At 60.8% G+C, this 10,162-nt stretch overlaps 2 protein-coding genes and 1 long non-coding RNA gene across 5 annotated transcripts; 2 read left to right on the top strand and 1 right to left on the bottom strand.

Moving 5' to 3' along the window:
* Positions 1 to 135: 135 nt before the first annotated feature.
* Positions 136 to 2,027, top strand: LOC119711832. Its single transcript, XR_005259760.1, has 2 exons — positions 136 to 252; positions 318 to 2,027. It is a non-coding gene; the product is annotated as an uncharacterized LOC119711832 (long non-coding RNA).
* MED20 (mediator complex subunit 20) lies at positions 1,679 to 5,930 on the bottom strand. Of its 3 annotated transcripts, none has more exons than XM_038162436.1 (4): positions 5,779 to 5,906; positions 5,105 to 5,256; positions 4,187 to 4,435; positions 1,679 to 2,557 (listed from the first exon to the last, which is right to left on the bottom strand). In XM_038162436.1, the coding sequence occupies exons 3-4, from the start codon at positions 4,421 to 4,423 to the stop codon at positions 2,342 to 2,344; spliced, it is 453 nt and encodes a 150-aa protein (XP_038018364.1). In that variant the 5' UTR covers positions 4,424 to 4,435; positions 5,105 to 5,256; positions 5,779 to 5,906; the 3' UTR covers positions 1,679 to 2,341. The 3 variants fall into 3 exon arrangements, with proteins under 3 accessions (XP_038018364.1, XP_038018361.1, XP_038018362.1); XM_038162434.1 differs by having other exon boundaries at positions 2,324 to 2,557; positions 4,187 to 4,440; positions 5,779 to 5,930; XM_038162433.1 differs by lacking the exon at positions 5,105 to 5,256 and having other exon boundaries at positions 5,779 to 5,801.
* On the top strand, positions 5,887 to 9,635 carry BYSL (bystin like). The gene is made up of 7 exons (XM_038162431.1): positions 5,887 to 6,203; positions 6,287 to 6,443; positions 6,975 to 7,113; positions 7,225 to 7,358; positions 7,499 to 7,659; positions 7,828 to 7,930; positions 8,958 to 9,635. Exons 1-7 carry the CDS (start codon positions 5,924 to 5,926, stop codon positions 9,304 to 9,306), a joined length of 1,323 nt encoding a protein of 440 aa, XP_038018359.1. The 5' UTR covers positions 5,887 to 5,923; the 3' UTR covers positions 9,307 to 9,635.
* The last annotated feature ends 527 nt before the right edge of the window (positions 9,636 to 10,162 follow it).

Genomic DNA, 10,162 nt, shown 5'->3' on the forward strand with positions numbered 1-10,162 from the left:
CGGGGGCCCCCGAGGGGGTGCCGTGGGGTGGCAGGTACCCCACGGGGGCCCTGAGGTGATGGGGGTGCTGGGGTGATGGCGGGGGGCGCGCCCCACGGGGGTCCCTGAGGTGATGGCGGGCGCAGGGGGGAGGCTGTGAGGGCTTTGAGGTTATGGATGCCTTGAGACGGAGATCCTGAGGCGATGAGGGGGCACCCAAGGGAGTTCTGAGGTGATGAAGACCCTGAGGGGGAACCCCAAAGGGTCCCTCAGGTGATGGGGGGGACACCCCAAAAGGTCGCTGAGGTGATGAGGGGACACCCCAAAGGGTCCCTGAGGTGGTGAGGGGACACCCCAAAGTGTCCCCACAGCCCCCCCTGGACCCTTGCCATCACCTCAGGGACCATGAGCCTGCAACATCTAAAAATTAAAATTGGAGAGTAAAAATCCTTATTCTCTTTGTGAGATTAAAAAAAATGCCACAGCACAAGAACAGAACAAAAGCCCCAAAAATCCTCTGGTGGCGGTGAGACTTGGGACTGGCTCTGCCACTGAAGCACTCGTGACCCTGATAACATCACCTGTATAAATAAATAAATATAAATAATAATAAAAAAAATCCCTCTTGGGAATGAATTTCATTCCCAGTTTAGGGAATGAAACAACACTGGCAGAGATTTTGAGAGATGCAGGGACAGAAAAAGAAGGATCCACGATGGAGCAGGATCTCAGCGTGGCCACCTCCACCTCTGAGAAAACAACCAGCCTTCCAAACTGGGATTTGACAGCCAAAACGAGGATTTTTTTCAGGGAAAAAGAGTAATTTTGGCCATCAAGGGAGTGAAAGGAGCAGCTGATTCCCTCATTCCCAGAAAGCAGCAACAGGCTTTGCTGGGACATAAAGAACCAGATCCTCCTCATCCTCATTCTCTGGAAAGCCATGGACGCCGAGGGGTTAACTGAAGGCAGAACGTGGCTCCAGGGGTCCCTTTTTGGAGCTCCACGATGAATTTTCATCCAAGCCCAGGGATCCCCAGGGATTCCAGCCCACACTCCCATGGTTTTTAGGCACACGAGCAGAGTTTTGACATCTCCGCTCAGGGAGCAGCCTCGGGAATGAACAAAGCATTCCCCACGTTCACCGTGACCAATCTGCTCATTAACAGGGTTTTTAAAAAAAACTTTAAGGCTTCTAGTGGGAAACGGGACAGGGATAACCATCCCTGTAAATCCTGGCTTGTTTCCCTAAGATTTCCCAGTTTAACTACACGGAAGGACAGAGAATTTTCACCACGTGAACTGGGGCTAAGAGCTGCAAATATTCAGTGTATTCAGCATGCTGGAATTTGTGCCACACCTAGGGGACACTGTGCCATTTCTTATGGCTCAGGAGCCATCTCTTTCTGGGCCCCGTGCTGGTTAAATTTATTTAATCCTCACAACTAATAAAGCTCTGAGCACTCCAATAGTTCATGAGGGTTGCAAGTATAAAACAATTTTTTCTGGAATGCTGGTGCTTTCCCAGGAATGTGAAGGGAAAAAAAATAGATTGAAGTGATAGAATTATGTCTTACAATGAATTTTTGGCTTTTATTGCCCAAATCCTTCCTTATTCCATTGACTCTGAAGCCATCAAATGGTGTGCAGGGACGGGATCTTTATTATCTCCCTTCAAAAGAATGGGATAAAGCAGCTGGAATTCTCTCAGTGCCAGACAAAGCTCCTGCCAGGCTTATTTATTTTATTTTTTAATTTTTTAATTTCTCCAGAGCCTTCATTGGGAGGCAGCAGATTTTGACATTCCCATCAGCTACAGAGGATGAAGTAAGAACGTGCCAGGAACAGGAAAACTGGAGAATTCCTGGATTTTTTTTTTTTTCCCCACAGGGAAATGTTTGCTTTGGGGGCACATAAAGCTCTTGAAGCAAATCCAAGGGAAGGCTGGAAATTTACAACACAAACCTGCAGGGGCAACTCCTCCTCCCCAAAACCCAGCCTTTTATTGGGATGAAATACAACAAAACACCCATGTGGAGAGAAAAAAAAAATAGAAATTTCAGAGATGTCTGCAATTGTCTGGAATTTCTCAATTCCCTGCAGGAAACTGCCCAAAAAAACCCCACAGAACCACTGGATCAAATAATCCCAAACTGTGGAGGACCCCCAGAGTCAAGAAAAGCCCAGGGATCCCCGGGGATTGCAGCACACGCCCCCGTGGTTTTCGGGCACGCCAGCAGAGTTTGGACACCTCTGCTCACGGACAGCACGGCGCAGCTTGGGAACGGGAAAGCTCCGGAAGGAGAAACTCCTGCAGAGGCTCTCCTGGGGCAGCCAGGGTCGGGATGAAGTCAGGGCATCCTCCTCACCTGATGCCGGCCACGGGCACCTGCTGCTGCTTGCGGATCTTGTTGAAGAGCTCCATGTACTGCACCATGGTGTCCCCGGGGCTGTAGGTGCTGTCGTGCTTGGAGCCGAACACCGACGGGATCCCGGGCGTGTGGCTGCCCATGAAGCTCTGCATGAACTCCATCAGCAGGTTCCAGCAGTCGTTGGGGATCACACAGGGGCAGTATTCCACCTGGGAACACACTGGAGCTGCTCATAAGGGCAGAACTCCACCTGGGAACACACTGGAGCTGCTCACAGGGGCAGAATTCCACCTGGGAACACACTGGAGCTGCTCACAGGGGCAGAATTCCACCTGGGAACACACTGGAGCTGCTCACAGGGGCAGAATTCCACCTGGGAACACACTGGAGCTGCTCATGGCGGCAGAATTCCACCTGGGAACACACTGGAGCTGCTCACGGGGGCACTGTTCCACCTGGGAACACACTGGAGCTGCTCATAAAGGCAGAATTCCACCTAGGAACACACTGGAGCTGCTCATAAGGGCAGAATTCCACCTGGGAACACACTGGAGCTGCTCATAAAGGCAGAATTCCACCTGGGAACACACTGGAGCTGCTCATAAAGGCAGAATTCCACCTGGGAACACACTGGAGCTGCTCACAGGGGCAGAATTCCACCTGGGAACACACTAGAGCTGCTCATGGCGGCAGAATTCCACCTGGGAACACACTGGAGCTGCTCACAGGGGCAGAATTCCACCTGGGAACACACTGGAGCTGCTCACAGGGGCAGAATTCCACATGGGAACACACTGGAGAGCTGCTCATAGAGGCAGAATTCCACCTGGGAACACACTGGAGCTGCTCACAGGGGCAGAATTCCACATGGGAACACAGCCCTACAAGCCTGGAGCTGCTCATAGGAGCACAATTCCACCTGAGAACACAGCCCCACAGCCCTGGAGGTGACAGCAGGAGCAGAATTCCACCTGGGAACACATCCCCACATCCCTGGAGCTGCTCACAGGGGCAGAATTCCACCTGGGAACACATCCCAGAGCCCTGGAGCCTCCCTGAGGGAAGGCTTTTCATGGCAACATCTCGAAGTATTCAGCCCGGCACAAGGATGGGTGAATACAAACGAGCCAGGACACGCTGGGCACACGCACACAGCCTTTCCAAAGGGAAGGGAAGGCAAAATACCAAGGGAAGGACAGCAAGCCCCAAATCAGCACGGAATTAGCACCGCAGAGGGTGTTTTATCCCCTTAGCCACGCTGGTTAACCTGAGGGATGGTGCTGGTGTTGTGCAGCTGGAATTGAATCGGCTTTTCATCTGGATGGCATTCCTGCAGGGATTCCCACTGCAGGGACAGCCCTGGAGCAGCACGGGTTAAACCTCAGGAGAGGAGATCCAAAGCTGCCTGCTGCACCGGCAACACGACTGAGACACAGGCAGGACAGGGAATTCCAGAACCGTGGAATGCTTTGGGGAAGGGACACCTTCCACTGTGCCAGGCTGCTCCAAGTCCCAGTGTCCAGCCTGGCCTTGGGCACTTCCAGGGATCTGGGGGCAGCCACAGCTGCTCTGGGACATCTATTCCAGGGCCTTCCCACCCTCCCAGGGAAGAATTTCTTCCCAAAATCCCATCTAGCCCTGCCCTCTGGCACTGTGAAGCCATTCCCCCTTCTCCTGGAACTCCGGGCCCTCGGAACTAAATCCCCTCTCTCCACCTTCCCCGTTGGCTCGCTTCAGACACCCTCAACCAGACCACCCCTAAACCTTCCTTCTCCAGCCTCTCCCACGGAATCCCCTGCCTGCCCACACGTTCCCCACCCTTCCCCAAGGGCTCTCACCTCCACGGAGATGCCCCTGGCGCTGGGGCCCATGGTGACCGTGCCCAGCTTCACCAGGAAGTCGCAGTACTGGTAGCGGGTGCCGCGGCTCTCGATCTTGTTGGCCTTGGCGTTCTGGAAGAAGCCCTTGAGCTTCACCATGAGCGTGTCGAAGTTGGCGTCGGCCACCAGGCAGGGCCCGTTCTCGAAGAGGGCGAAGCAGCTCAGGGGGTACTCGGAGTTGTGCATGACGTACATCAGCTTCCCCGTCTGCCCTGGAACGACAGCGAGCGAGCCGGGCTGGAAAACCGAATTCCTGCCCTAAAGCAGCTCCTCTTCCTGCCTCTCGCGCTCCGGATCCTCACTTGTTACAGTGTCCATTCAGGGAAGAGCTTGGGTTTTCTTACGGGAATTTATAGGGAAAAAGAAATCCTCGGCAGGGGCGAGGTGAAAGGAGAAGCCCAGGAGCACCCGCCTCCCACCCAGTGCCTGGAGGGAGCTGGGCTCGGCCTCTCCTCCACGTTCCAGCTGCCAAAAAAAGCAGGAAAAAGCTGCTCTGGGAGATTCCAATGGGTCTGGCTGGGAAAAATGGCGCAGCAGAGCTGGGGCCGTGAACATCACATCAGTGCTGGAGGGGATCTGGGGAGCCAGGGGAGGAGGGAGAAGGGAAAGGGAGAAAAGGAGGGGAAAGGAAAAGGGGAAAGGGAAGAAGGAATTGTAAAATCATTGACTAATGGAAGCTGGAAGAGACCTTCAAGACCAGCCAGTCCAACCCTCAGCCCAGCACTGCCACTGTGACCCCTAAACCCCCAAACCACATCGACCAGCATGGGATCCGTCTCCAGGGACGGAGAATGAGAGAATGAAGAAAAGGACGGGAAGGAAAGGAAAAGAGGAGCTTGGAGAAGGGCTGCCCCGCTGCCCCCCGGCCCTGCTGACCCTGTGTGCCGAGGGTGGCCGCGGTGTGATAGGTCTCGCAGTCCACGCCGAACGTCCCCTGCTTGTCCGCGCCCAGCGCCTCCAGGCGCCGCGCCAGCAGCTCCACCGTCTGCTGCACGCTCTTGCCCTCGGCCACCGGCACCTGCGACACGCTGCGACACGGAGCGGGGCTCACGGACCCACCGGGACAGCGCCGGCCGCGCCCCCGGGGCTGCTCCGCATCCTCCACCCGGAGATTGTCCCCGTGTCCCCGGGGCTGTCCGCGCCGGGAGCCCTCTCGGGTCCGTCCCCCCATTCCAGGAGCCCTTCCCGGTGCCGCCCCCCATCCCAGGGATCTATCCCAGTGCCAACCCCCCATTCCAGGAGCCTTTCCCGGTGCCGCCCCCCCATTCCAGGAGTCTATCCCGGTGCCAACCTCCCATTCTAGGGATCTATCCCGGTGCCACCCCCCATCCCAGGAGTCTATCCCGGTTCTTGCCCCATCCCAGGAGTCTATCCCGGTGCCGCCCCCCATCCCAGGAGCCCTTCCCGGTGCCGCCCCCCCATCCCAGGAGCCCTTCCCGGTGCCGCCCCCCCATCCCAGGAGCCCTTCCCGGTGCCACCCCCCATCCCAGGAGCCCTTCCCGGTGCTTCGCCCCCACCCCGGAGCCGGTCCCGGAGCCCGCCGCGCTCACCAGGTGACCCCCATGGCGCCGCTGCCCCCACCGGAACGGGCGGGACCGGCGGCCCGGGGAAGAGTCGGAGCCGCCCCGGAACAGGCGGGGGCAGATCCCGCGTGTCGCTGCCCGCTCGGGGCCCGCCGTCCCCGGTTCCGCCGCGATGCCCAAGGCCCGGCGGGCTCGGGGCTCCGGCCCGGCTCCGGCGCTGCCCTTGGCCGAGCAGATCCTGCAGGACGCGGCCCCGCGGCTCCGGGCGCGGGAGAAGCGCGGCGGCCCCGGCGGGGCGGAGGAGCCGGGCGGGGATGGCGGCGGCGACGGCTTCGTGGACGCGCGGCTGTCCCGGCGCATCCTGGAGCAGGCGCGGCGGCAGCAGGAGGAGCTGGAGGCCGAGCACGGCCCCGGAGCGCCCGCGGCCCCCCGGCAGCGCAGCGCGGTGCTGGGTGAGCCCCCGGGAACTCCTGGCACCCCCCGGGACCCCCGAGGGTGCCAGGCCCCCGGGCTGAGCCAGCGCCGCTCCCCGCAGGTCCCGGCTCGGACTCGGAGGACGATGAGGAGTGGCCCTCGCTGGAGAAGGCGGCGGCGGCCGCGGCACGGAGCGGGGACTACGGCGGGGAGGTGGAGGTGGACCCCGAGGACGAGAAAGCCATCGAGATGTTCATGAACAAGAACCCGCCGCTGAGGTGAGGGCACCGGGCAGCGGCCGCCTCCCGGCACTGACCCGGCTCTGCCCTGTCCGGTGTCAGTCCCGTGCGACCCCCGACTCACCCCCCGTCCTGTCTCAGCCCCCGACTCAATCCGTGTCCCGTGTCGGCCCCCAGCTCACCCCCATCCCCTGTGATGCGATCCCATCGTGTCATCCCCCTGCGACCCCCGATTCTCCCCCTGGGCCATGCACAGACCCCAGCTCGCCCTGCTCCCTTGTCAGCCCTTGGTTCACCCCTGTCCCCTGCCAGCCCTCCCATGTCCCCCCTGACGCTGTCCCCTGCCAGCCCTCCCATGTCCCCCTGACGCTGTCCCCTGCCAGCCCTCCCATGTCCCCCACTGCCCCTGTCCCCTGCCAGCCCTCCCATGTCCCCCACTGCCCCTGTCCCCTGCCAGCCCTCCCGAGTCCCCCACTGCCCCTGTCCCCTGCCAGCCCTCCCATGTCCCCCCTGACGCTGTCCCCCTGCCAGCCCTCCCATGTCCCCCTGACGCTGTCCCTGCGGCCCCAGGCGCACGCTGGCCGATATCATCATGGAGAAGATCACGGAGAAGCAGACGGAGGTGGAGACGGCGCTGTCGGAGCTCTCGGGCTGCCCCATGCCTCAGCTCGACCCCCGTGTCCTGGAGGTCTACAGGGGTGTCAGGGAGGTGAGGACAGAGCAGCTGAGCCCGGAGCCACCGCCCTGAGGTGACGACGCGCTCTTGTCCCTGCTGTCACTTCCCCCAGTCACGGCCTGGCCCGTGTCCCTGTCTTTGAAGGTGCTGTCCAAGTACAGGAGTGGGAAGCTCCCCAAGGCGTTCAAAATCATTCCTGCCTTGTCCAACTGGGAGCAGATCCTCTACATCACTGAGCCAGAGACGTGGACAGCTGCTGCCATGTACCAGGCCACCAGGTACGGTCACCTCAGGGACCCTCTGGCATGGGATTTTTGGGGTTTTTATTCCCATAACCAGAGTCAGATTTACAAAACACCAACCTGTGCCCATTTGGCCTCCTTTCCTCATCCATCCCTTCATGCTTTGCTGATCCCAGGATATTTTCCTCCAACCTGAAGGAGAGGATGGCCCAGAGGTTCTACAACCTGGTGCTGCTGCCGCGCGTCCGGGACGACATCGCCGAGTACAAGCGGCTCAACTTCCACCTGTACATGGCTCTGAAGAAGGCTCTGTTCAAGCCAGCAGCCTGGTTCAAGGGTAGGGGTCCTGCAGGGTCTCCTCTGGGGCTTGGCTGGCTGCCTGAGGGGCTGGTGCATGCCGGGGGGTGTCAGTTCTGCTGCAAGAGTGGGGATTTCGGGGGGGAAGGGGCTGAGCCCCGGGTTCTGTGTGTGGAGGGAGGTGGTGCCCAACTGTCCCCATTCCCAGGGATCCTCATCCCGCTCTGTGAGTCCGGCACCTGCACGCTCAGGGAGGCCATCATCATCGGCAGCATCCTCAGCAAGTGCTCCATCCCCGTCCTGCACTCCAGGTGAGGCCCTGAGGGGTTGGGCGGGGAAGAGCTTCTCCTCCAGGGACCCTGGGAGGCGCCTTGGATCCACCCCTCCCTCTCCAGCCCCTCTGAGGTGCTGAGGGGTCACTCAGCTCCCTCTGGGGTTGAGGTTCCAGGCTCAGCTTTGTGCCTGAGTACCTGGTGCTCCATGGTCCAGCCCAGTTACCCCTGACCCCTGTGGTCCCTCCTCTGTCCCCATGGCTCCTGCCTGGCCCCACCTTGGTCCCCATGGCTCCGGCCCCTGTGGCTGTGCTCCATCCTTGGTCACTGTGGCTCCAGCCTGGCCCCTCTCATGCCCATTCCTTGGTCCTTGTGACTTCAACCCAGCACCCCCTGACCCTGTGCCTGTTCTTCTGTCCCCGTGGCTCCATCCCCTGACCCCTCACCACACCCATGTCCCCATGTCCCTGTCCCCTGACCTCTCCTATGTCCCCTGACCCCTCACCTCTCCTATGTCCCTGTCCCCTGTCCCCTCACCACTTTGTGTCCCTGTCCCCTGACCCCTTACCTCTCCCATATCCCTGTCCCCTCACCTCTTCCGTGTCCCTGTCCCCTTACCTCTCCCATGTCCCTGTCCCCTGACCCCTCACCACTTCGTGTCCCTATCCCCTGACCCCTTACCTCTCCCATGTCCCTGTCTCCTCACCTCTCCCGTGTCCCTGACCTCTCACCTCTCCTGTGTCCCTGTCCCCTGACCTCTCCCATGTCCCTGTCCCCTGACCTCTCCTATGTCCCCTGACCCCTCACCTCTCCTATGCCCCTGTCCCCTCACCACTTCGTGTCCCTGTCCCGTCCCCTGACCTCTCACCTCTCCCGTGTCCCTGTCCCCTCACCTCTCCCGTGTCCCTGTCCCCTGTCCCCTCACCTCTCCCATGTCCCTGTCTCCTCACCTCTCCCGTGTCCCTGTCCCCTCACCTCTCCTGTGTCCCTGTCCCCTGTGCTCCCCCATGTCCCTGTCCCCCGTGTCCCCGTGCCCTGAGCCGTCCCCACGCCGTCCGTCCCGCAGCGCGGCGCTGCTGAAGCTGGCCGAGATGCAGTACAGCGGCGCCAACAGCATCTTCCTGCGCCTGCTCATCGACAAGAAGTACGCGCTGCCCTTCCGCGTGCTCGACGCCCTGGTCTTCCACTTCCTGGCCTTCCGCGCGGAGCGGCGGCTGCTGCCCGTGCTGTGGCACCAGAGCCTGCTGGCCCTGGCGCAGCGCTACAAGGAGGACCTGTCCTCGGAGCAGAAGGAGGCCCTGCTGGAGCTGCTCAAGTTCCACAGCCACCCCCAGATCTCGCCCGAGATCCGCCGGGAGCTGATGAACTCCGGGACCAGGGACGTGGAGGGGGAGCGGCCGGCGGCCATGGAATGAGCGGGGAAGGGCTGGAGCCTGGGACGCAGCTGGGAGCCTGGATCGGGAGCATCCCTCCTGCATCCCGCTGCCCTGAGCGGTCCCTGGAACCGCTGTGCCCACAGAGCTGGACTGTGCTGCTGTCACTGCCACCCAGGAGCCCAGTGCCACCCGCACGGGGACACTTTGGCTTGTTCCTGTACCCAGGAGCCCGGTGCCACCCGCACGGGGACACTTTGGCTTGTTCCTGTACCCGGGAGCCCGGTGCCACCCTCACGGGGACGCTTTGGCTTGTTCCTGTACTCAGAAATAAAACCAGAGCCATGTTGGTCAGGCTCTGCCCTGCGTGCTCCCAGCCTGTCCCTGTCCCCACCAGCTTCCGGAGCTCCTTGCCCAGGGATTTTCCCAAACAAAGCCTCTCAGGGTTTGCTTCCTGAAGCCACAGGGCCACCGTCCTCAGCTGGCCGTGAGGCCACCTGCCTGGCCTGCTCCTGGCACCGTGCCTGGAAAACCCAGGGGGGGCTTTTCCAGCAGGCTGCATTTTCCTGGGACCTGCTGCCACTGTCGCCAGGTCTGTGCCCCGCAGCTTTGGGCCACGGAGAGGAGCCCCTGCTGCACCCTGAGCTGTGCCAAGGGCAGCTGCCCCCTGCTGTCACCTCCCAGGGCAGGAGCTGGGTCCCCACACCCCTCCGTTTTTTTCTGTGACTTCCTGATTTTATTTTAAAGAAGCCAGAGGCTGATGAGCCCAGGAGGGAGCCTGGGCTGGCACAGAGCCCCTGGCACTCTCCTGCCAGCACCTGAGCTGCTGCAGTGCCCGTCACCCTCCAGCCTGCTGGGGACAAGGTGCTGCCCCTGCTCCAGGGGCACCTCACCTGCA

Source organism: Motacilla alba, chromosome 26 (assembly GCF_015832195.1).
Source record: "Motacilla alba alba isolate MOTALB_02 chromosome 26, Motacilla_alba_V1.0_pri, whole genome shotgun sequence".
NCBI classification, from domain to species: Eukaryota; Metazoa; Chordata; class Aves; order Passeriformes; family Motacillidae; genus Motacilla; species Motacilla alba.

Excerpts from the sequence above, each read along its gene's own strand:
- MED20 (XM_038162434.1), bottom strand. Across the intron at positions 4,441-5,104 it reads GGCCACCCTCGGCACACAGG|GGCAGACGGGGAAGCTGATG; the intron begins GTCAGCAGGGCC and ends CTGTCGTTCCAG. Across the intron at positions 2,558-4,186 it reads CCAGGGGCATCTCCGTGGAG|GTGGAATACTGCCCCTGTGT; the intron begins GTGAGAGCCCTT and ends GTGTGTTCCCAG.
- BYSL (XM_038162431.1), top strand. The coding sequence starts at position 5,924 with ATGCCCAAGGCCCGGCGGGCTCGGGGCTCCGGCCCGGCTCCGGCGCTG. Across the intron at positions 7,359-7,498 it reads GCCATGTACCAGGCCACCAG|GATATTTTCCTCCAACCTGA; the intron begins GTACGGTCACCT and ends TGCTGATCCCAG. Across the intron at positions 7,660-7,827 it reads GCCAGCAGCCTGGTTCAAGG|GGATCCTCATCCCGCTCTGT; the intron begins GTAGGGGTCCTG and ends CCCCATTCCCAG.